Source organism: Rhinichthys klamathensis, unplaced genomic scaffold (genome assembly GCF_029890125.1).
Source record: "Rhinichthys klamathensis goyatoka isolate OS25496 unplaced genomic scaffold, OSU_Roscu_1.1 h1tg000032l_1, whole genome shotgun sequence".
Lineage (NCBI taxonomy): Eukaryota > Metazoa > Chordata > Actinopteri > Cypriniformes > Leuciscidae > Rhinichthys > Rhinichthys klamathensis.
Genome location: NW_026606581.1, coordinates 1,080,590 through 1,106,112, shown reverse-complemented (window position 1 = coordinate 1,106,112; position 25,523 = coordinate 1,080,590). Strand labels below are relative to the sequence as shown.

The window sequence follows — 25,523 nt, the reverse complement described above, 5'->3', positions numbered from 1 at the left end:
CTAGCTCCGTAGTGTCCGACGTTTTGAGCCATTCCTTCGCACATTGCTTGATTTGTTCCCATCGGAGTTCAGTAAAGGGCTGCGGACCTTCCCGCCATCTTTTCCGACATGAAGAACGGCGGCCTATGAGGGCCGTAGATGGGTCCCAGGCGGGGACAGAGGGTAGCCGAGCCGGGTTGAGCCTCCTGGAAGGAAACAATTGACCAGGTCGCTTTTCCAGGTCGAAGGATGTAGGCTTCTTTCGCCGGATAGCCGCAGGTTAATGGTGATTCAGGGGAAGGCAGCGCCGAGTTGAAGGTGATCAGGTCACCTTCAACTCCAAGGTCGTCCGATGATCTAGTCGCTCGTTCTGCTGCAGAGGCTCGAAGGCCAGGGAAGAAGGTGTTCGCTGAAGGAGATTAAATCTGATTCTATGGCGAAATGGTCTGCTTATATAGGCATAAGCCACGCCCATTCTGGCAGGCTCTGACGTGCCCTGGGCGCGAAGCGACACGATTGGTTCTCGCGTCTTAGCTGCACTGCGACAGTTTGAGGATCCAATGGAGATAGAAAGTTTAGTCACAAGCTCTTTTTCAATACTTTTCATTGGTTAAATATTTGCAAAACCCACAAACAAATAGTAACGATGTATGGGGGGGGGGGGGGGGGACTAAATATAGGGATATGAGGTTTCCGCCCGATAGCCACCATATATAGATGCAAGTTTGTCAGTAAAGAATAAAATACTAAAGCTGTTACTCAGTACATAAAAGTAAATAAGCAACACTTACCCGTCACTCCAGTCTCCATTCCACTCTGTCTTTCCCCATGGGTTTAACACTCTCACCAGATGAACTGGGTTTCCTTTACTCATCACCTGAAAACCAAGAATGATGCTGTCAGACTTAAACATTTAAGAGGGCAGCTAATAGCTTATACATAAATAATTTAGAGGGGGCTTTAACATACAAAAAAAGTAAAAAGTGCATGCACGCATAATCAGGAAGATTGTATGGGTTAAGGAATAAACCTAAAAAAGCATTAAGGACGTCTGAAACGAATGCCCATCACTGGTATTTGGTTGCTTTGTAGCAATGAGAATTGATTTTCTGTGGTCTTACCTGGGAAACCCCTGTCACAGTGTAAGCATGACCCCCAACTATGCCATTGGATGACACAGCTTCACGTGATCCCTAAAATCAAAAACAAACAAGATTACACACATCAATAATGTTTATACTGTACAGTTAACATTATACATCAGTACACAGCAGGTTACATATATAATTATGAATCATTTTATGAGTTTCAGTCCATGGAAGCACTTCCATAAAGTTTAGTTTTTTGAACACATGAATTAAACCATTCATTTTGCCTTTTGTTTTTTTTGTACTTTTAAAGTGTAAACATTAAAAAATATCTTTATATATATATTTGTGTTCTGAAGATGAACATAAGTCTTATGAGTTTGGAACAACATGAGAGTGAGTAAATGATGACATAAGTTTAAATGCATGATTCTTTTGTAAACCATGATTTTTTTTCACTCCTTGAAACACTAGTAAGTGCTTATATATGTAACCGAATGAATGAGATGAGTGGTGTTGATTGACGGTTGTGAGCACCAATCAGCAGGGAGTATCCACTGTTTAAGAGCTGGTTGGTTATGGCCTGGGATGCGTCACGTCCGGCTCCTCCCCGTTCTCTGTTGTTGACAGTGGACACAGGTATGTTTCATTAGCATGTAGCAAGTTCTGTTGTTTGCTGTGTGCATGGCAGTAATGATTCATGGCCTGTCTTGTTTTAAATGATTCAATGATACTAGCCTGTCTTTTCTCCTCCCTGGTTCCCTCGGCTTGTTTTAAGTGGATGTTAAAGGAGTCATAATGTGCAATTTTCACTTTTCCATGAGAATCAATGTATGTTATGATTGACTAACGATTATACATTGGCCGGGATGCCGATATTCAAAAGTGAAGCGTTTGTTTACCCAAGGGTTCTTAAACTAGCCAACGTGCACGCGCACTCAAATACGAGATTTCAATTTCTCCCCCGACTTGACGTCAAGACGGGGCCGGATATACCATATATGGACACCGCAGAGGAGGCCCGCCCTGCCCCTCTCCCCATCATATTCAGTCAAGAAAGATGCAGAAACGTAGTGCACACGTAAGTTGCTCTGTGGTTGACTGTCATAATCCACATTCTAATGTTTTTTCTTTACCCAAACTACAAGGGACAAGTGGATGAAATTTATTTTCAATGACGCGGTTCCAACAACCATCTCAACTTGCTCAACGTTAGGTGTCTGCGCTAAACATTTCACAAAAGAATCTTTTACAAATTTGGGGCAATATCAGGCGAAGTTGGCATCGAAGCTACGTTTGGAAAAAGGTGCCTTTCCAACAATCAGGGACTTGCCTGAATTTGAAATGGTAAGACTGTGTTTTTATTACTATATTTTGTGTAAATAGCAGCTAACTACTAATGCGGTTAATGTATGTGATGTAAACACGGGGAATGGACTCTACGAATGCTAGCCACATCTTTCCACTTTAAACAGACTAGAAAATGATACAGCTATTATTTAATATAATCGTATACAATATAACAATGACAACATATCATTGTATTGATTTTTTTATATAATAGATAAGGATAGATACATTTAAAAAACAGTCAAGAATTAATAAACATAAAGAAAAACATAACGTTACATGTCTGCAGATGAAAATTATTAAATATCTAAAAAACCACAACGTCAAAAAAGGCAAAAACAACACATTATAGCAAACGTTAATCTCTATAACCACTGTAAGCTGAAAATAAAGTAGACTACATCTCCGTTAATGTAATCTACATTCAATTAAAGCTAAACTTATGTGGGAGAAAATAGAAAAAAAAAACGTTTTAGCTCGTTACTGATGTTAATGTATGTCTCAGACAAAAAAATTGTCTTTACCATTCAGAGACATGTTGATGTAGACGTCCTTCAATTGACTGTTGTTCCTCTTCCGTTTCCAGCTCTGGTTCAGAGTCTGGCTCAAACATATACGGTTGAATCCCGTAGGTCGCGGCCAGGTCGGGTTCATTAACAACTTGCGCCATGATCTCTTTTTGGAATGATATGCTGAAGTTACCTGCGGTGTCAAGCCCCCTCCTTCCTGCCACCAATCAACGCGCCCCTCATTTGCATTATTAAAATGACCGTCCACGACAGCCAAAACCTCGCATCAGATCTCGCGAGACAATAATGCATTCAGAAATAAGGGTCAAACGAGCTCTCTGTTTATTTTTTTCCAATTTTTCTTTTTTAGAAGGGCATGAAATGACTATAATAGAGCGTGGGTATCAAAGTTAATACTACATTATGACTCCTTTAAGACCGCTAACCTCTCAGGTATGTGCAAACTGTTTTATGGAAAGCAGATTGGTTAGCCTTGTGGGGTTTGGGGATTAGTTGATGTTTCGCGTTGTGTGCAGTATTTCCTGTGTCTCCGCTGAACGGCAGTTATATGAATACCGTATACCCGTGCCTGTAAAGGGATAATAGAGCTCATTTCCATTTTTCGGTGAGTGTTGTCATGCCCGTAGTTATATGCTGAGAATTTTAGCAGGTGATGTATGCATTTTAGTAATTGTTTTCACGAGGCTGAATCCAGCTTCTTATTCGCAGCTTCTTATTGACGCTATCCGTTCCACCTTAAATGACGCGAACTTCCGCGTTTGCTGGCTTCTTATTGACGCTCAACTTAGGGACCGTGCGGTTTTCTCTTTTTCGCGTTTTTAAAGGGATTGTGTTACTTTTGGGTCTATATTCCGAATAAAATGATAATAAAAATTTTTTAAAAGCAAATAACACTGATATATCAGCGAAAATGGACTGTACAAATATTAAAGCACATAAATATAATTAGGCTACATTATTCTTTAATTATTGTATGTCATCAGCTCAATTTAGGGACCGTGTGGTTTTTCACTTATTCACACTTATTAGAGACCCTGTTTGTATTGTTTATATTTTTCAGAAAAGAATAATAAAGTATTTTGAAAGGTAAATAAATAATAATAACACATAAATGTCTGTAAAAATATAATTAGGCCTTCATTATTCTTTAATTATTGCAAATAACATCATTTGAATGTATTCAATACATGTTTTTTTTTTTAAATTATTATTATTACAAATTAGAATTTCACAAGGTACTGAGATTATGCTCCAGCTTGGATCCAGCCTCTTATGAAGACTTCAGATGACCCAGCACATTTGAATAGATGAAACCTACCCTTGCAAGGACTCCAGAACATCAAACATGAATGATTATACAAAATGATCTATTTATAATTGCTTTAACATACACATTAATTTTGCTTAGATGCGTATGTTAAAGCAATTATAAATAGATCATTTTGTATAATCATTCATGTTTGATGTTCTGGAGTCCTTGCAAGGGTAGGTTTCATCTATTCAAATGTGCTGGGTCATCTGAAGTCTTCACAAGGTACTGAGATTATGCTCCAGCTTGGATCCAGCCTCTTATGAAGACTTCAGATGACCCAGCACATTTGAATAGATGAAACCTACCCTTGCAAGGACTCCAGAACATCAAACATGAATGATTATACAGAATGATCTATTTATAATTGCTTTAACATACACATTAATTTTGCTTAGATGCATATATGATATTTGTAAATACTATAATTTGTGGTATCTTATAACTGTACTTTCTGATATCATCTCATTAAATCCTATTGTGGTTTTGTAACATAGAAACCTGCATTTTCTGTAAAGCTGCCTTGAAATTATATGTATTGTGAAAAGGGTTATACAAATGACTGTATGAATTAAATTCAATTGCATTGACTTGAAAGTGCCATTGCATGGTTACTGTACATTAGAAAGATATGGACCCAATCTGACAAAATACAGAAGAGTTATCACATTGTTGGCCTATTTGGTTTTACTGATGTTTTACCCTGTATCTGCTTGAATATAATCATGCACAATTTCACGTTTTACTGTATAAAAAGCCATTGCATTGTTGGCTCAATTGGGGGCTCTATATCTTAGCTGTATTTGATGGAATTTTTTAATTTTGCACTTTAGACAGTGCACAATAAGCCGCCTAATGCATTTTCTGCCCAATTCGTGGCGCTGTTTCTCGGCCGCCTCAGAGAGTGCGTTAAATTTGACATTGTCCCATTAGACTAGAGCTCCTACTCTGACGAAATCCACATTTTGAGCAGTTTTTACTGTAGAAGTTTTTTTTAATGAAATTTTGAATTTTGCACTTTAGACAGTGCACAATAAGCTGCCTAATGCATTTTCTGCCCATTTTGTGGCGCTGTTTCTCGGCCGCCTCAGAGGGTGCGTTAAATTTGACAAAGTCCCATTAGACTAGACCTCCTACTCTGACGAAATCCACATTTTGAGCAGTTTTTACTGTAGCATTTTTTTTTTTATGAATTTTTGAATTTTGCACTTTAGACAGTGCACAATAAGCTGCCTAATGCATTTTCTGCCCATTTCGTGGCGCTGTTTCTCGGCCGCCTCAGAGGGTGCGTTAAATTTGACAAAGTCCCTTTAGACTACAGCTCCTACTCTAACGAAATCCAAATTTTGAGCAGTTTTTACTGTAGAAATTTATTTTAATGAATTTTTGAATTTTGCTTTTTACAGTGCACAATAAGCCGCCTAATGCATTTTCTGCCCAATCTGCGGCTCTGTTTCTCGGCCGCCTCAGAGGGTGCGTTAAATTTGACATTGTCCCATTAGACTAGAGCTACTCTGACGAAATCCACATTTTGAGCAGTTTTTACTGTAGAATTTTTTTTTAATGAATTTTTGAATTTTGCACTTAAGACAGTGCACAATAAGCTGCCTAATGCATTTTCTGCCCATTTCGTGGCGCTGTTTCTCGGCCGCCTCAGAGGGTGCGTTACATTTGACATTGTCCCATTAGACTAGAGGTCCTACTCTGACGTAATCCACAATTTGAGCAGTTTTTACTGTAGAATTTTTTTTTAATGAGTTTTTTAATTTTGCACTTTAGACAGTGCACAATAAGCGGCCTAATGCATTTTCTGCCCATTTCGTGGCGCTGTTTCTCGGCTGCCTCAGAGGGTGCGTTAAATTTGACAAAGTCCCATTAGAGTAGAGCTACTACTCTAACGAAATCCAAATTTTGAGCAGTTTTTACTGTAGAATTTTATTTTAATGAATTTTTGAATTTTGCACTTTAGACAGTGCACAATAAGCCACCTAATGCATTTTCTGCCCATTTCGTGGCGCTGTTTCTCGGCCGCCTCAGAGGGTGCGTTAAATTTGACAAAGTCCCATTAGACTAGAGCTCCTACTCTAACGAAATCCAAATTTTGAGCAGTTTTTACTGTCGAAATTTATTTTAATGAATTTTTTAATTTTGCTTTTTACAGTGCACAATAAGCCGCCTAATGCATTTTCTGCCCAATCTGCGGCGCTGTTTCTCGGCCGCCTCAGAGGGTGCGTTAAATTTGACATTGTCCCATTAGACTAGAGCTCCTACTCTGACGAAATCCACATTTTGAGCATTTTTTACTGTAGAATTTTTTTTAATGAATTTTTGAATTTTGCACTTAAGACAGTGCACAATAAGCTGCCTAATGCATTTTCTGCCCATTTCGTGGCGCTGTTTCTCGGCCGCCTCAGAGGGTGCGTTAAATTTGACATTGTCCCATTAGACTAGAGCTCCTACTCTGACGTAATCCACAATTTGAGCAGTTTTTACTGTAGAATTTTTTTTAATTAATTTTTTAATTTTGCACTTTAGACAGTGCACAATAAGCTGCCTAATGCATTTTCTGCCCATTTCGTGGCGCTGTTTCTCGGTCGCCTCAGAGGGTGCGTTAAATTTGACAAAGTCCCATTAGACAAGAGCTCCTACTCTGACGAAATCCACATTTTGAGCAGTTTTTACTGTAGAAATTTTTTTTAATGAATTTTTGAATTTTGCACTTTAGACAGTGCACAATAAGCTGCCTAATGCATTTTCTGCCCATTTCGTGGCGCTGTTTCTCGGCCGCCTCAGAGGGTGCGTTAAATTTTACAAAGTCCCATTAGACTAGAGCTCCTACTCTAACGAAATCCAAATTTTGAGCAGTTTTTACTGTAGAATTTAATTTTAATGAATTTTTGAATTTTGCACTTAAGACAGTGCACAATAAGCTGCCTAATGCGTTTTCTGCCCATTTCGTGGCGCTGTTTCTCGGCTGCCTCAGAGGGTGCGTTAAATTTGACATTGTCCCATTAGACTAGAGCTCCTACTCTGACGTAATCCACAATTTGAGCAGTTTTTACTGTAGAATTTTTTTTTAATTAATTTTTTCATTTTGCACTTTAGACAGTGCACAAAAAGCTGCCTAATGCATTTTCTGCCCATTTCGTGGCGCTGTTTCTCGGCCGCCTCAGAGGGTGCCTTAAATTTGACAAAGTCCCATTAGAGTAGATCTACTACTCTAACGAAATCCAAATTTTGAGCAGTTTTTACTGTAGAATTTTATTTTAATGAATTTTTGAATTTTGCTTTTTACAGTGCACAATAAGCCGCCTAATGCATTTTCTGCCCAATCTGCGGCGCTGTTTCTCGGCTGCCTCAGAGGGTGCGTTAAATTTGACATTGTCCCATTAGACTAGAGCTCCTACCCTAACGAAATCCACAATTTGAGCAGTTTTTACTGTAGAATTTTTTTTTAATACATTTTTTAATTTTGCTTTTTACAGTGCACAATAAGCCGCCTAATGCATTTCTGCCCAATCTGCGGCGCTATTTCTCGGCCGCCTCAGAGGGTGCGTTAAATTTGACATTGTCCCATTAGACTAGAGCTCCTACTCTGACTAAATCCACATCTTGAGCAGTTTTTACTGTATAATTTTTTTTTAATTAATTTTTTCATTTTGCACTTTATACAGTGCACAATAAGCTGCCTAATGCATTTTCTGCCCGTTTCGTGGCGCTGTTTCTCGCCCGCCTCAGAGGGTGCGTTAAATTTTACAAAGTCCCATTAGACTAGAGCTCCTACTCTAACGAAATCCAAATTTTGAGCAGTTTTTACTGTAGAATTTTATTTTAATGAATTTTTGAATTTTGCACTTAAGACAGTGCACAATAAGCTGCCTAATGCGTTTTCTGCCCATTTCGTGAAGCTGTTTCTCGGCTGCCTCAGAGGGTGCGTTAAATTTGACATTGTCCCATTAGACTAGAGCTCCTACTCTGACGTAATCCACAATTTGAGCAGTTTTTACTGTATAATTTTTTTTTAATTAATTTTTTCATTTTGCACTTTAGACAGTGCACAAAAAGCTGCCTAATGCATTTTCTGCCCATTTCGTGGCGCTGTTTCTCGGCCGCCTCAGAGGGTGCCTTAAATTTGACAAAGTCCCATTAGAGTAGATCTACTACTCTAACGAAATCCAAATTTTGAGCAGTTTTTACTGTAGAATTTTATTTTAATGAATTTTTGAATTTTGCTTTTTACAGTGCACAATAAGCCGCCTAATGCATTTTCTGCCCAATCTGCGGCGCTGTTTCTCGGCTGCCTCAGGGGGTGCGTTAAATTTGACATTGTCCCATTAGACTAGAGCTCCTACCCTAACGAAATCCACAATTTGAGCAGTTTTTACTGTAGAATTTTTTTGTAATACATTTTTTAATTTTGCTTTTTACAGTGCACAATAAGCCGCCTAATGCATTTCTGCCCAATCTGCGGCGCTATTTCTCGGCCGCCTCAGAGGGTGCGTTAAATTTGACATTGTCCCATTAGACTCGAGCTCCTACTCTGACTAAATCCACATTTTGAGCAGTTTTTACTGTAGAATTTTTTTTTAATGAATTTTTGAATTTTGCACTTTATACAGTGCACAATAAGCTGCCTAATGCATTTTCTGCCCGTTTCGTGGCGCTGTTTCTCGCCCGCCTCAGAGGGTGCGTTAAATTTGACATTGTCCCATTAGACTAGAGCTCCTACTCTAACGAAATCCACAATTTGAGCAGTTTTTACTGTAGAATTTCATTTTAATGAATTTTTGAATTTTGCTTTTTACAGTGCACAATAAGCCGCCTAATGCATTTTCTGCCCAATCTGCGGCGCTGTTTCTCGGCTGCCTCAGAGGGTGCGTTAAATTTGACATTGTCCCATTAGACTAGAGCTCCTACTCTAACGAAATCCACAATTTGAGCAGTTTTTACTGTAGAATTTTTTTTTAATGAATTTTTTAATTTTGCTTTTTACAGTGCACAATAAGCCGCCTAATGCATTTCTGCCCATTCTGCGGCGCTATTTCTCGTCAGCCTCAGAGGGTGCGTTAAATTTGACATTATGCCATTATAGTAGTGCTGTTCCTCTAATGGAATCCAGATGTTGAGTAGTTTTTTCTGTAGAATATTATTTTTATGAATCTTTGAACTTGGCACTTTACACAATGCACAATGAGCTGCCTAATACATTTTCTGCCCAATTCGCGGCGCTGTTTCTCGCCTGCCTCAGAGGGTGCGTTAAATTGAACATTATCCCATTATAGTAGAGCTACTACTCTAACGAAAAACAAATTTTAAGCAGTTTTTACTGTAGAATTCTTTTTTGTATGAATTTTTTACCTTGACATGTTAAACATAGCTTGACTAGATACCTGTTAAATACAGAGAATAATCATGCTTTACACAGGTTGCAGTGAGAATACACAATCAATTATTGCTACACGTGCAGCTTAAATAGAACATCACATGGCATGGACACATGACAAACACACCTAAGAGGAATCAACAATAATTGGGAGCACACTCATTAACCAATCAATCAATTAACATGACACATTACACAATGCACAAATACGCCTTTCTGCAGTGTGTTATGAGTTCAAAGCTTCACAAAACAATAATTCCACAGTAAAAACTGCTCCAGATTTGGATTTCAATAGGAACAGCTGTCCTATAACGGGACAATGTCCACTTTAACGCACCCTCTGAGGCGGCCGAGAAACAGCGCCGCCAAATGGGCCTAAGGCGCAATACGCCTCTTTGTGCATTGGGTTATGTAAAGTTCAAAGCTTCACAAAACAATAATTCCACAGTAAAACTGCTCAAGATTTGGATTTCATTAGGAACAGCTGTCCTATAACGGGACAATGTCCACTTTAAACGCACCCTCTGAGGCGGCCGAGAAACAGCGCCACCAATTGGGCAGAAGGCGCAATACGCTCTGTGCATTGTGAAAAGTCAAGTCCAAAGCTTTATAAAACAATAATTCCACAGTAAAACTGCTCAAGATTTGGATTTCATTACGAACAGCTGTCCTATAACGGGACAATGTCCACTTTAACGCACCCTCGGAGGCGGCCGAGAAACAGCGCCACCAATTGGGCCTAAGGTGCAATACGCTCTGTGCATTGTGAAAAGTCAAGTCCAAAGCTTCATAAAACAATAATTCCACAGTAAAACAAAATCTACAGTAAAACCTGTTTAAAATGTGGATTTTCGTTAGAGGAGTAGCTCTACTATAATAGGATAATGTCAAATTTAACGCACCCTCTGATGCGGCCGAGAAACAGCGCCGTGAAATGGGCAGAAAATGTATTAGGCGGCTCATTGTGCATTGTGTAAAGTGCCAAGTTCAAAGACTCATAAAAATAATATTCTACAGTAAAAACTGGTCAAAATTTGGATTTCGTTAAAGGAGTAGCTCTGTTATAATGGGACAATGTCCAATTTAACGCACCCTCTGAGGCGGCCGTGAAACAGCGCCCCGAACTGGGCAGAAAATGTATTTGGCGGCTCTTTGTGCACTGTAAAATGCAAAATTAAAAGATTCATAGAAAAAAAATTCTACAGTAAAAACTGCTCAAACTGTGGATTTCATCAGAGGAACAGCTGTCCTATGATAGGATAATGTCCAATTTAACGCAACCTCTGAGGCGGCCGAGAAACAGCGCCGCGAAATGGGCAGAAAATGTGTTAGGCGGCTTATTGTGCACTGAAAAATGCTAAATTAAAGAAATCATTTTAAAAAATGTATACAGTAGAAACTGCTCAAAATTTGGATTTCGTTACAGGAACAGCTGTCCTATTATGGGACAATGTCCAATTTAACGCACCCTCTGAGGCGGCCGAGAAACAGCGCCGCGAGATGGGCAGAAAATGTATTAGGTGGCTCATTGTGCATTGTGTAAAGTGCCAAGTTCAAAGACTCATAAAAATAATATTCTACAGTAAAAACTGCTCAAAATTTGGATTTCGTTAGAGGAGTAGCTCTATTATAATGGGACAATGTCAAATTTAACGCACCCTCTGAGGCGGCCGAGAAACAGCGCCACGAAATGGGCAGAAATGCATTAGGCGGCTTATTGTGCACTGTCTAAAGTACAAAATTCAAAACTTCATAAAAAACTAATTCTACAGTAAAAACTGCTCAAATTGTGGATTTCGTCAGAGTAGGAGCTCTAGTTTAATAGGACAATGTCAAATTTAACGCACCCTCTGAGGCGGCCGAGAAACAGCGCCACGAAATGGGCAGAAATGCATTAGGCGGCTTATTGTGCACTGTCTAAAGTACAAAATTAAAAACTTCATAAACTAATTCTACAGTAAAAACTGCTCAAATTGTGGATTTCGTCAAAATAGGAGCTCTAGTCTAATGGGACAATGTCAAATTTAACGCACCCTCTGAGGCGGGCGAGAAACAGCGCCACGAAATGGGCAGAAATGCATTAGGCGGCTTATTGTGCACTGTCTAAAGTACAAAATTAAAAAATTCATAAAAAAAATTCTAAAGTAAAAACTGCTCAAAATGTGGATTTCATCAGAGTAGGAGCTCTAGTCTAATGGGACAATGTCAAATTTAACGCACCCTCTGAGGCGGCCGAGAAACAGCGCCACGAAATGGGCAGAAAATGCATTAGGCGGCTTATTGTGTACTGTCTAAAGTGCAAAATTCAAAACTTCATAAAAAAAAATTCTACAGTAAAAACTGCTAAAAATGTGGATTTCGTCAGAGTAGGAGCTCTAATCTAATGGGACAATGTCAAATTTAACGCACCCTCTGAGGCGGCCGAGAAACAGCGCCACGAAATGGGCAGAAAATGGACTAGGCGGCTTATTTTGCTCTGTCTAAAGTGCAAAATTCAAAACCTCATAAAAAAAAATTCTACAGTAAAAACTGCTCAAATTGTGGATTTCGTCAGAGTAAGAGTTATAGTCTAATGGGACAATGTCAAATTTAACGCACCCTCTGAGGCGGCCGAGAAATATCGCCGCAGAATGGGCAGAAATGCATTAGGCGGCTTATTGTGCACTGTAAAAAGCAAAATTAAAAAATGCATTAAAAAAAAAAATCTACAGTAAAAACTGCTCAAATTGTGGATTTCGTTAGAGTAGGAGCTCTAGTCTAATGGGACAATGTCAAATTTAACGCACCCTCTGAGGCAGCCGGGAAACAGCGCCGCAGATTGGGCAGAAAATGCATTAGGCGGCTCATTGTGCACTGTAAAAAGCAAAATTCAAAAATTCATTAAAATAAAATTCTACAGTAAAAACTGCTCAAAATTTGGATTTCGTTAGAGTAGTAGCTCTACTCTATTGGGACTTTGTCAAATTTAACGCACCCTCTGAGGCGGCCGAGAAACAGCGCCACGAAATGGGCAGAAAATGCATTAGGCAGCTTGTTGTGCACTGTCTTAAGTGCAAAATTCAAAAATTCATTAAAAAAAAATTCTACAGTAAAAACTGCTCAAAATGTGGATTTCGTCAGAGTAGGAGCTCTAGTCTAATGAGACAATGTCAAATTTAACGCACCCTCTGAGGCGGCCGAGAAACAGCGCCACGAAATGGGCAGAAATGCATTAGGCGGCTTATTGTGCACTGTCTAAAGTACAAAATTCAAAAATTTATAAAAAAAAAATTCTACAGTAAAAACTGCTCAAAATGTGGATTTAGTCAGAGTAGGAGTTCTAGTCTAATGGGACAATGTCAAATTTAACGCACCCTCTGAGGCGGCCGAGAAATAGCGCCGCAGAATGGGCAGAAATGCATTAGGCGGCTTATTGTGCACTGTAAAAAGCAAAATTAAAAAATTCATTAAAAAAAAATTCTACAGTAAAAACTGCTCAAATTGTGGATTTCGTCAGAGTAGGAGCTCTAGTCTAATGGGACAATGTCAAATTTAACGCACCCTCTGAGGCAGCCGAGACACAGCGCCACGAAATGGGCAGAAAATGCATTAGGCGGCTTATTGTGCACTGTAAAAAGCAAAATTCAAAAATTCATTAAAATAAAATTCTACAGTAAAAACTGCTCAAAATTTGGATTTCGTTAGAGTAGTAGCTCTACTCTAATGGGACTTTGTCAAATTTAACGCACCCTCTGAGGCGGCCGAGAAACAGCGCCACGAAATGGGCAGAAATGCATTAGGCGGCTTGTTGTGCACTGTCTAAAGTACAAAATTCAAAAATTCATTAAAAAAAAAATCTACAGTAAAAACTGCTAAAAATGTGGATTTCGTCAGAGTATGAGCTCTAGTCTAATGGGACAATGTCAAATTTAAGGCACCCTCTGAGGCGGCCGAGAAACAGCGCCACGAAATGGGCAGAAAATGGACTAGGCGGCTTATTTTGCTCTGTCTAAAGTGGAAAATTCAAAACTTCATAAAAAAAAATTCTACAGTAAAAACTGCTCAAATTGTGGATTTCGTCAGAGTAGGAGTTCTAGTCTAATGGGACAATGTCAAATTTAACGCACCCTCTGAGGCGGCCGAGAAATAGCGCCGCAGAATGGGCAGAAATGCATTAGGCGGCTTATTGTGCACTGTAAAAAGCAAAATTAAAAAATTTATTAAAAAACAATATTACAGTAAAAACTGCTCAAATTGTGGATTTCCTTAGGGTAGGAGCTCTAGTCTAATGGGACAATGTCAAATTTAACGCACCCTCTGAGGCAGCCGAGAAACAGCGCCGCAGATTGGGCAGAAAATGCATTAGGCGGCTTATTGTGCACTGTAAAAAGCAAAATTCAAAAATTCATTAAAATACAATTCTACAGTAAAAACTGCTCAAAATTTGGATTTCGTTAGAGTAGTAGCTCTACTCTAATGGGACTTTGTCAAATTTAACGCACCCTCTGAGGCGGCCGAGAAACAGCGCCACGAAATGGGCAGAAAATGCATTAGGCAGCTTATTGTGCACTGTCTAAAGTGCTAAATTAAAAAAATCATTAAAAAAAAATTCTACAGTAAAAACTGCTCAAATTGTGGATTACGTCAGAGTAGGAGCTCTAGTCTAATGGGACAATGTCAAATTTAACGCACCCTCTGAGGCGGCCGAGAAACAGCGCCACGAAATGGGCAGAAAATGCATTAGGTGGCTTATTGTGCACTGTCTAAAGTACAAAATTCAAAACTTCATAAAAAACTAATTCTACAGTAAAAACTGCTCAAATTGTGGATTTCGTCAAAATAGTAGCTCTAGTCTAATGGGACAATGTCAAATTTAACGCACCCTCTGAGGCGGCCGAGAAACAGCGCCACGAAATGGGCAGAAATGCATTAGGCGGCTTATTGTGCACTGTCTAAAGTACAAAATTAAAAAATTCATTAAAAAAAAATTCTACAGTAAAAACTGCAAAATATGTAGATTTCGTCAGAGTATGAATTCTAGTCTAATGGGACAATGTCAAATTTAACGCACCCTCTGAGGCGGCCGAGAAACAGCGCCACGAAATGGGCAGAAAATGGACTAGGCGGCTTATTTTGCTCTGTCTAAAGTGGAAAATTCAAAACTTCATAAAAAAAAAATTCTACAGTAAAAACTGCTCAAAATGTGGATTTCGTCAGAGTAGGAGTTCTAGTCTAATGGGACAATGTCAAATTTAACGCACCCTCTGAGGCGGCCGAGAAATAGCGCCGCAGAATGGGCAGAAATGCACTAGGCGGCTTATTGTGCACTGTAAAAAGCAAAATTAAAAAATTCATTAAAAAAAAAATTCTACAGCAAAAACTGCTCAAATTGTGGATTTCGTTAGAGTAGGAGCTCTAGTCTAATGGGACTTTGTCAAATTTAACGCACCCTCTGAGGCGGCCGAGAAACAGCGCCACGAAATGGGCAGAAAATGCATTAGGCAGCTTATTGTGCACTGTCTAAAGTGCTAAATTAAAAAAATCATTAAAAAAAAATTCTACAGTAAAAACTGCTCAAATTGTGGATTACGTCAGAGTAGGAGCTCTAGTCTAATGGGACAATGTCAAATTTAACGCACCCTCTGAGGCGGCCGAGAAACAGCGCCACGAAATGGGCAGAAAATGCATTAGGTGGCTTATTGTGCACTGTCTAAAGTACAAAATTCAAAACTTCATAAAAAACTAATTCTACAGTAAAAACTGCTCAAATTGTGGATTTCGTCAAAATAGTAGCTCTAGTCAATGGGACAATGTCAAATTTAACGCACCCTCTGAGGCGGCCGAGAAACAGCGCCACGAAATGGGCAGAAATGCATTAGGCGGCTTATTGTGCACTGTCTAAAGTACAAAATTAAAAAATTCATTAAAAAAAAATTCTACAGTAAAAACTGCAAAAAATGTGGATTTCGTCAGAGTATGAATTCTAGTCTAATGGGACAATGTCAAATTTAACGCACCCTCTGAGGCGGCCGAGAAACAGCGCCACGAAATGGGCAGAAAATGGACTAGGCGGCTTATTTTGCTCTGTCTAAAGTGGAAAATTCAAAACTTCATAAAAAAAAATTCTACAGTAAAAACTGCTCAAATTGTGGATTTCGTCAGAGTAGGAGTTCTAGTCTAATGGGACAATGTCAAATTTAACGCACCCTCTGAGGCGGCCGAGAAATAGCGCCGCAGAATGGGCAGAAATGCACTAGGCGGCTTATTGTGCACTGTAAAAAGCAAAATTCAAAAATTCATTAAAAAAAAAATTCTACAGCAAAAACTGCTCAAAATTTGGATTTCGTTAGAGTAGTAGCTCTACTCTGTTGGGACTTTGTCAAATTTAACGCACCCTCTGAGGTGGCCGAGAAACAGTGCCACGAAATGGGCAGAACATGCATTAGGCAGCTTATTGTGCACTGTCTAAAGTGCAAAATTCAAAAATTCATTAAAATAAAATTCTACTGTAAAAACTGCTCAAATTGTGGATTTCGTCAGAGTAGGAGTTCTAGTCTAATGGGACAATGTCAAATTTAACGCACCCTCTGAGGCGGCCGAGAAATAGCGCCGCAGAATGGGCAGAAATGCACTAGGCGGCTTATTGTGCACTGTAAAAAGCAAAATTAAAAAATTCATTTAAAAAAAAATTCTACAGCAAAAACTGCTCAAATTGTGGATTTCGTTAGAGTAGGAGCTCTAGTCTAATGGGACAATGTCAAATTTAACGCACCCTCTGAGGCAGCCGAGAAACAGCGCCGCAGATTGGGCCGAAAATGCATTAGGCGGCTTATTGTGCACTTTAAAAAGCAAAATTCAAAAATTCATTAAAATAAAATTCTACAGTAAAAACTGCTCAAAATTTGGATTTCGTTAGAGTAGTAGCTCTACTCTATTGGGACTTTGTCAAATTTAACGCACCCTCTGAGGTGGCCGAGAAACAGCGCCACGAAATGGGCAGAACATGCATTAGGCAGCTTATTGTGCACTGTCTAAAGTGCAAAATTCAAAAATTCATTAAAATAAAATTCTACAGTAAAAACTGCTCAAAATTTGGATTTCGTTAGAGTAGTAGCTCTACTCTATTGGGACTTTGTCAAATTTAACGCACCCTCTGAGGCAGCCGAGAAACAGCGCCACGAAATGGGCAGAAAATGCATTAGGCAGCTTATTGTGCACTGTCTTAAGTGCAAAATTCAAAAATTCATTAAAAAAAAAATCTACAGTAAAAACTGCTCAAAATGTGGATTTCGTCAGAGTAGGAGCTTTAGTCTAATGGGACAATGTCAAATTTAACGCACCCTCTGAGGCAGCCGAGAAACAGCGCCGCAGATTGGGCCGAAAATGCATTAGGCGGCTTATTGTGCACTTTAAAAAGCAAAATTCAAAAATTCATTAAAATAAAATTCTACAGTAAAAACTGCTCAAAATTTGGATTTCGTTAGAGTAGTAGCTCTACTCTATTGGGACTTTGTCAAATTTAACGCACCCTCTGAGGCAGCCGAGAAACAGCGCCACGAAATGGGCAGAAAATGCATTAGGCAGCTTATTGTGCACTGTCTTAAGTGCAAAATTCAAAAATTCATAAAAAAAAAAATGCTACAGTAAAAACTGCTCAAAATGTGGATTTCGTCAGAGTAGGAGCTCTAGTCTAATGGGACAATGTCAAATTTAACGCACCCTCTGAGGCAGCCGAGAAACAGCGCCGCAGATTGGGCAGAAAATGCATTAGGCAGCTTATTGTGCACTGTCTAAAGTGCAAAATTCAAAAATTCATTAAAAAAAATTCTACAGTAAAAACTGCTCAAAATGTGGATTTCGTCAGAGTAGGAGCTCTAGTCTAATGGGACAATGTCAAATTTAACGCACCCTCTGAGGCGGCCGAGAAACAGCGCCACGAATTGGCGAATTGAATAATCATTCATGTTTGATGTTCTGGAGTCCTTGCAAGGGTAGGTTTCATCTATTCAAATGTGCTGGGTCATCTGAAGTCTTCATAAGAGGCTGGATCCAAGCTGGAGCATAATCTCAGTACCTTGTGAAATTCTAATTTGTAATAAAAAAATAAAATAAAAAAAAACATGTATTGAATACATTCAAATGATGTTATTTGCAATAATTAAAGAATAATGTAGGCCTAATTATATTTTTACAGACATTTATGTGTTATTATTATTTATTTACCTTTCAAAATACTTTATTATTCTTTTCTGAAAAATATAAACAATACAAACAGGGTCTCTAATAAGTGTGAATAAGTGAAAAACCACACGGTCCCTAAATTGAGCTGATGACATACAATAATTAAAGAATAATGTAGTCTAATTATATTTATGTGCTTTAATATTTGTACAGTCCATTTTCGCTGATATATCAGTGTTATTTGCTTTTAAACATTTTTTATTATCATTTTATTCGGAATATAGACCCAAAAGTAACACAATCCCTTTAAAAACGCGAAAAAGAGAAAACCGCACGGTCCCTAAGTTGAGCGTCAATAAGAAGCCAGCAAACGCGGAAGTTCGCGTCATTTAAGGTGGAACGGATAGCGTCAATAAGAAGCTGCGAATAAGAAGCTGGATTCAGCCTCGTATTGTTTTCTGTGTGTATTTGTCTTAGGATTCTCTCTCTCGCTCGTGAGCGATTTGTTTCTGCCATAGTTGAAGTCCCGTTCGCTTCTCTGCTGCCATACTGCGAGAACGCTGTATCGTCCAATTAATCAGGGGGATTGTCGCTGTTTGGTTTCTTTAAATTATAGTTTAGTGTATTTTGGGGTTGACATTCACTAATTTGTGAAATAAGGAGAAGATAACCCCGCGGGTGCTCCTGTTAAGCTCGTCTACCCTATTATTTGAATTGAGTTAATTTGTTTCTCTTTTTTTTTATTGTACTAAAATCTGTATATTGTTTGTGATTTGATATGACTTTTTCACTGCCTGTTCCTGTGACCATACAGTGATGTAATCAAATTGTGATTTATTGTAACTGTTTTTAAGTTTGTTTTTGTTATTTTCTTTCAGTGGCAGGGTCCCACGGGTGAAGGGTCTCTTGTGGTGGTGGTGGTGCTCCTCCTATGGTTGCCGTGCAACACTTTTGAAGTGTTTTGGTTGCGTGATCTGAGTACACGGTGGTGTGTGTGTGTGCAAGTGTGCTTTTGACTAACTAGCTTTGTGATCACTTCTCCGTGGTGAACCTCGGCCCTGTAAGGTTGTATTTCTTTTGTCAGTTGTGTAATTATTAGTTATGTAAATTGTTGTATGTCACTTGTTGTTGTTTTTTGTTTGTCTTGAAACCTATGTCAGCCATGCACTAACGAGTCATCAGACACATCCTAGTGCAACTGAGGTTATTTTAATGTGAATTTCATTCTCTTTTTAAATAGGACTTTGTATTAATAAAATTTTGTATTTCTTCATGATACCCACGTTTCTGCCTACCTTCTTAAGGGAATCGAACCTGTGTGACCTAAATTCTTAGGTTTCATTCATATTTCCCGGGGTGAAATTCCCATGGGTGGCGTAGTCGAAATTCTTGGTGTCTGAAATCTGTACTACTCCGTCACATATACACTTGCACAGCCAAAGAAAATACGCTTTAAATAGGCAAATGCTTAGGAGTCTATGATTGGATCAGTATTGCAGTGATTATTTTGTTTCTAGCCTGTTATATGTTTGGCAACAGTTCTTCTAACCCTAATTGATGGAGTGTGTAGCTTTTCATTTCTTAAACAATCATGTAGGAAGACACATCATGGCCATATAGGGCTTGGGCGTCGTGACGTCATTACTGGCGTGGCGGCCATGTTGACAGCTTCGCGCATGTAAACATACAGCAAGTCGAACAAGGAGAAGCAGCAGAGTTGGGAGAAAGTAAGTTAAAAATATGTTAAAATCCCTAAAAGGATCCTGAATTTACCGGCATACATTTAATAGGGAAACCAGGGACCGACCGGTATGTGGACAAAACCGGCACTTTTAACAGTTTGGATCCATTTGGAATTTCCAACAAACAGTGGGAGCACAGTAACTTAATCCGGACAAAGGTAAACTGCACCCCACCTAGCTGCTAGTTTAGTAACGGTTATAGTGCTAACAACCATACACACATGTAACGTACTTTTAACTATGTGTTTCAAAAGTGTAGTTAGTAGCTGTTTTAAGCAAAACTTAAGTTAGTAAGCTAAACGATGCTTAAAGCAAGGGGGTAGCAACAGGACAACAGTACAGAGACTGACAGGTCCGATTGAAGGCATAGCTGCCAACTCCCACGCATTGGCCGTGAGACACCCGCATTTGATTGGTTTCACACGCTCACACGCCACACTCCCGATTTCTCACGCTGAAGTGTCAACCCGGTCGGTCAAATGCCTGGAAGATGAGTTTATCTATATATCTACCTGTTGAGCCACTCGTGATCGACTAGTTATACCGCAAATTCGTTAAAAATCTCCCGTTATCTAGAGCGAGCGTGCATGCGAGACAGAGATTGTGCTCCAACTATATTCTCTGAAGGCGAAGCACTGCTACTTGGGCGGAGTGATAACCGCAGCACCTGAGACTCGCCGTGGTGAGGAGCAGAGAGCGCGTCTCAGGTGCTGCGGTTATCACTCCGCCCAAGTAGCAGTGCTTCGCCTTCAGAGAATATAGTTCCCAGTATTTATACGGTTAAAATATGTCTGTGTCTCATGTGACTTTGTTTTTTGTACACTCTGTGACTATACAAATCACAACATGTAAATAGGAAAATGTTTGCGTTATTTTGTCACTTATTTGGATTAGTATGCTAGCTGCAACCATTTACATCCAGTCTTTGTGCTAAGCTAGGCTAGCGGTGGGTGCGTCAAACAGACTTATAGCACGCACGGAGATGAAAAAGGTATGTATGGACTTATCTAACTCTGGGGGATAAGGTGAATAGGCTAAAGTCCCAAAAAGTCGGAGTGTTCCTTTAAATGTACATGTGTGAATGATTGTTAGCACTAACAGTTACTAAACTAGCAGCTAGGTGGAGCGCATCTTAACGTTACCTTTGTCCGGATTACTGTGTTCCCGCTGTTTGCCGACTCTTTGTTGGAAATTTTAAATGGATCCAAACCGTTAAAAGTGCCGGTGTTGTCCACATACTGGTCTCTGGCTTCCCCATTTAACATATTCCGGTAAATTCCACATCCTTTTAGGGATTTTAACATCTTTTTTCTTTTCTTTATCCCAACTCTGCTGCTTCTCCTCGTTCGACTTGCTGTATGTTTACATGCGCGAAGCTGTCAACATGGCCGCCACGCCAGTAATGACGTCACGACGCCCAAGCCCTATTCTAGGATGACAATGTCAAGATTCATCAGGCTCAAATTGTGCAAAAATGGTTGTGAGGAGCTAGCCCGGCTAACGTCTGGGAACCACATGTTCATTTTCTCGTATTTGAGGCGTGATTTACAAATACCCAAAGCCGCTTATTGGGTGCTATCAAATGCGCCTGTACTTAGCTCATAGCCAATCGTTTCAATTATACCAGATGATGTATGTAGAGCGACAGAAATTAGACGAGGAAGAAGACGTACGATGGGTCAGAGATTTATGTGTACACGATGGCGCGTATCTAACCCCTAAAATCCACTGGATCCGTCTACGGCGCGGAACGTCAGCGCCACGTTTTTGATGCGTCCCTAGCTCGGCGTCAAAGTCCACTGGAAGCGTCTCAGACACGTTTCAGCAGCGGAGCGTTGGTGACTTCTTTTACCCCTAAAATCCACTGGATCTGTCTGCGGCGCGGAACGTCAGCGTCGCGGATGCCGGAGCTAATCGCGGCCATTATAGTCAATGCTCTAAAGTCCACCAGCTGCCGACGCGGCGCGTCTCAGAAGCGTCCCAGAAGCGTCTCTCCGCGCATCCAGATCGCATCCAGGTAGTAGCCTACGCATTTCCGTGTCGAAGGCATAGCTAGCTAGCAAACTGTAGGCACGATTGAGCGCCGAACTGATGCGAATGTGCTCTATTGTTAGGGGAGGAGCCAGCCTCAGTGCGTCATCAAGTAGGGGCGTGTCTACGAGTTCAGGGGCTCTAGTGCATCATCGAGCCCCGTTTTAGCCCCGCCCAAAAAATCCGGAAAATAGCAATGGTGAAAAACTGTTTAACGGTCTAACTCCACAATTCAGTAATTCACAGTTCACAGTTTTTGTAATATGTTTTAGCAATACATTTCTAACATTTATAATGGGTTTAGAATTTTTTTTTTTAGAATTGCCTTTACAGGGACTTTAAGCATTTGTGTATTTAAATCCAAACAGCGACTTTTTTGTCTGGACAGTGTATAAAGGTTTATGCCAACAATATTTGTCAAAGAAAAATAGATCCAGGATTACTGCAGGTGAGGTCTTACCCCATGGTAAGTACTACAGCCCATAAGGGTTTTTGACTTGGCTGCACGATACATAATGTTCCACAGATAAGAAGGAGCTTCATTTAGCGCAAACTGAATGTGCACCCCACCAGTGAAGTCCATCAGGGCCTCAGATATGAATCCACCATCCAGGTCCGCATAAGATCCACACACCCTGTCAAGGCAAGAACCATTTTATGGTGCAATGTAAATGCTACAACGTCACAGACATGGTTTAATGAATATGACGTAATATGCAATGTTTACACATGTACTATAACTGAACACTTTAAAATGTTCATCCACACAAAGACACAGAGACAAATCAAAGGAAAGGTCAGGCATCCATTCACCAACCAATATTTTTGAGACAAGAAACAATAATTAAATTGACTCAGTGTTTATTTCAAAGCATCTACTGCCACCTACTTTGCATAAGCCTTCTCCAGTAAAGCAGGCCAAAACTCATTAGATGTTTTTGAATGAACAAAAAGGAGATCGTCATCGATTGTTGGAAGTCGATCATCAACGACAACATCAATCCATTTACCAAACCGCCAGAACTGTAAGATAAATTACAGAGAGGGAAAGATAAAGGGCTAAAAATAGGAAGATTCCTTCAAAGATTAATTTATTATCTAATTCAGCTCACCCTGAAGTGAAATATCCCTGCATAATTGATCCTGAATGACTGATCAGCTGGAATGACTTGGTTTATTATATCTTTCGTCGAGGTTAAAGTCCCAATTGAAGCCAAAAACCAACAGTTTCCTAAACACAAATACAAATGTGCATATCTAAATAGAGTTTGACTAATGCATACATGAATTATAGGAAACAGACAATGACAAATGACATGATTTCCACTGAAACATTTGATTGGACACAAAATCTATGAGAAGCAGAGTGATGTTATCAAAATCATTGACCCATATGGAAGAAGTAAGAGACTAAGTTTTGAACTCTTATATCTTCTGTGCGAATGCGAGTGTTTTGGAGCTTATAAATAACAGAAGACAGATTTCATGGGGACTTTAAACGTTACAGTTTATGAACGTTACAGTTCATGCATTTTTTTTAATCACATTGTTCATTTAAGATGATGTAGCCTAAGCCGAACTGTATTTAAATAAACCCAGACTTACCTAATTTGGACCCTTGTTTGTAGTCAAACCTGGATATTCCATCAACAGTGAAGCAAGGTTTAGACACTAATTCCTGTTTAGACAGAATGATCAAAGTATCCTTATATTCATACCATGCATATGAAGAGAGAGATATAATTTATTATTTTAACGAACATTGTTTACATACTGATGGCCTTTTCCACTTGATGTTTTTGTAGTCCACATCAGTTTCTTTATCCAGAGTGCCAATAGATCTGCTGTTTGGAGGAAACAACTCATCAATGTACAGCTTTTTTCTACGGAGAGATTGGTGGAGCAGCTTCTTATAGTCCTGACCCAGGAACGGCAGAGGATTAGTGGGAGAACCCACATCATGATCCGTCGTGTAGTAATGGCGCTCATGAGGAGGAGGCATTTTTCACTCAGAGAAGCCTTTCTCTAAAGACAAACTACAAAAACAAAAAAGCTCTCACATTTGGTATTTAAGTTTTTTACTTACATTAGTCTGTGACTTTCTAATTTCATATTATCCTGTCCCTGTCCCATGTGTTATAGCTAATACTCAAGTATCAGTAACAAAAACTAAAACCATATCTTTTAAGGTTTGCCCAGCATTGTTCAGTTGTTAACCACGTTTTAACAAAATATTTCTTTTGCAGAATTAATTTTTTTAAAATGCATTAGATAAAATGAATACATTCTTAAAAAAGGAGAATAGACATTTTACCTGTAAGAATCTGGTTGGTCAGGAAGTTAGCATAAAAGTGCTTTCTCACCCAGTGCATCTGGTTTTATACTCGACACCTGTGGAATATTCTTTTCTTACATTTTGTTTAGATCGATTTTTTTTCTTGGCATTCAGAAGACTTCATAAGCTTGTCACTGTCTTAAACGCTTCAAATGTCTCACACCCCTGAAAATGTCATGCTCCAGAACTACAGCATTCCAAGCTTGATCTCACTGAAAGACTGACGTAAGTAGATAAAAAATCTTGCATTTTTACTCCTCAGAATGTAAGCTGTTACATAACAAAAGTTACATATGTAATTATCAAATGTTTCACAGTTTGTGACAAGTCCATCAGGCAATACAACAACACAGGTAATAGACCTTAGTTAGGAAGTGCCATATTTCCTTTGTGTCAGGAATAAAAACAAGTCTGTAGGGACAGAAGTAGGCCTACCAACGCTATATCACGGCCAATTCGTAGGAGTGAGTAAAAGGTGGCTAATTCATACGATTTGTGATGGGTAGGTTAAGGGACGGGGTCAGGGGTAGGTCATTCATATGAATTCATAAGAATTTAGCAACTCGTAAAATATGTACGATTTAGCAAAAGTTTGTAGTGAAGAAATGAGTGAGGTCGTATGAATTTTTACATTTTTTATTTTTATATAATGGCACTTAATGCTCATCATGGTATTTATTTATGTTCATAATGGTATTATTATGGTGCTCTGAGGAACATTAAAGAGTACAGCTAAATTAGCAAGTTAGCATTAGCATGGTAAAACCATGATTCTTTTTGGTACATTGTGCTAGCGCTGCATGTGCAAAGTGTGTGACTTGAGTGTTACTTCGGCCCTCTAAGACTCTACTCAGCAATCATCAGCTTAATTGAATTCGCAAGGCATTGAACGGAGAAAATGTAACTAGCATTTTGCCTGTATCAGCTGTCCAGATGATGAATGAGAACGGAAGAAAGAGAGTGTGTGTGCACTGTACACCCATTCCACATATACGGCACGTGTATATAAGGCTGTAGAGGAAAGACAAAGGAATTAAGGGAGGAGAAAAGCTGGAGAACTCCCTAACGCAACAAGGCCTTAACCTTCATGTCAGCCTAACTGGAATGAGTGACTTCACTGCATAAACACAAAGTCGATGGAAGGAGCGCTCTTGTTTAGACTATCTTGTTGAACAGCTCTCTCTCTCTCTCTCTCTCTCTCTCTCTCTCTCTCTCTCTCTCTCTCTCTCTCTCTCTCTCTCTCTCTCTCTCTCTCTCTCTCTCTCTCTCTCTCTCTCTCTCTCTCTCTCTGGCTGTGTACGACATTGTGATAGCCTTGATATGTATGAGTTGGAATGCTCAACAATGCAGTTGGACACAGGAAGAGAAAAGGGGGTGGGTTTAAGGGTGAAGAAGAGGTTCAGCACATTTGTAACCTGATGCGTATAAAGGAGTTGCAGGGAGTGTCTGAATGCTTGAGATTGCTATCACTGTGGGATTGCGCTTTTTGTGTATGTTTGTGTGTGTGTAACCATATGCAATGCCATGAGAGTTGTGACTTTATATCTGAAGTACAAACACAGAACTGCGATAAAGACGAGCATATATAACAGAAACTGTTTTGAAGTGATATTGAA

The 25,523-nt window shown here is 39.4% G+C and overlaps 1 protein-coding gene across 1 annotated transcript in view; it reads right to left on the bottom strand.

The window, feature by feature from the left end:
- Nucleotides 1-23,694, bottom strand: part of LOC130080303 (calpain-1 catalytic subunit-like) — a 29,580-nt gene extending 5,886 nt beyond the window's left edge. Inside the window, exons 1-7 of the mRNA XM_056245662.1 lie at nt 23,347-23,694; nt 23,178-23,250; nt 22,685-22,803; nt 22,462-22,595; nt 22,033-22,207; nt 1,101-1,172; nt 771-856 (exon numbers count right to left, since the gene is read on the bottom strand). Coding sequence (XP_056101637.1) covers nt 771-856; nt 1,101-1,172; nt 22,033-22,207; nt 22,462-22,595; nt 22,685-22,803; nt 23,178-23,250; nt 23,347-23,574 — 887 coding nt within the window. The 5' untranslated portion in view covers nt 23,575-23,694. The remainder of the gene's footprint in view (nt 1-770; nt 857-1,100; nt 1,173-22,032; nt 22,208-22,461; nt 22,596-22,684; nt 22,804-23,177; nt 23,251-23,346) is intronic.
- Between the last annotated feature and the right edge of the window lie 1,829 nt (nt 23,695-25,523).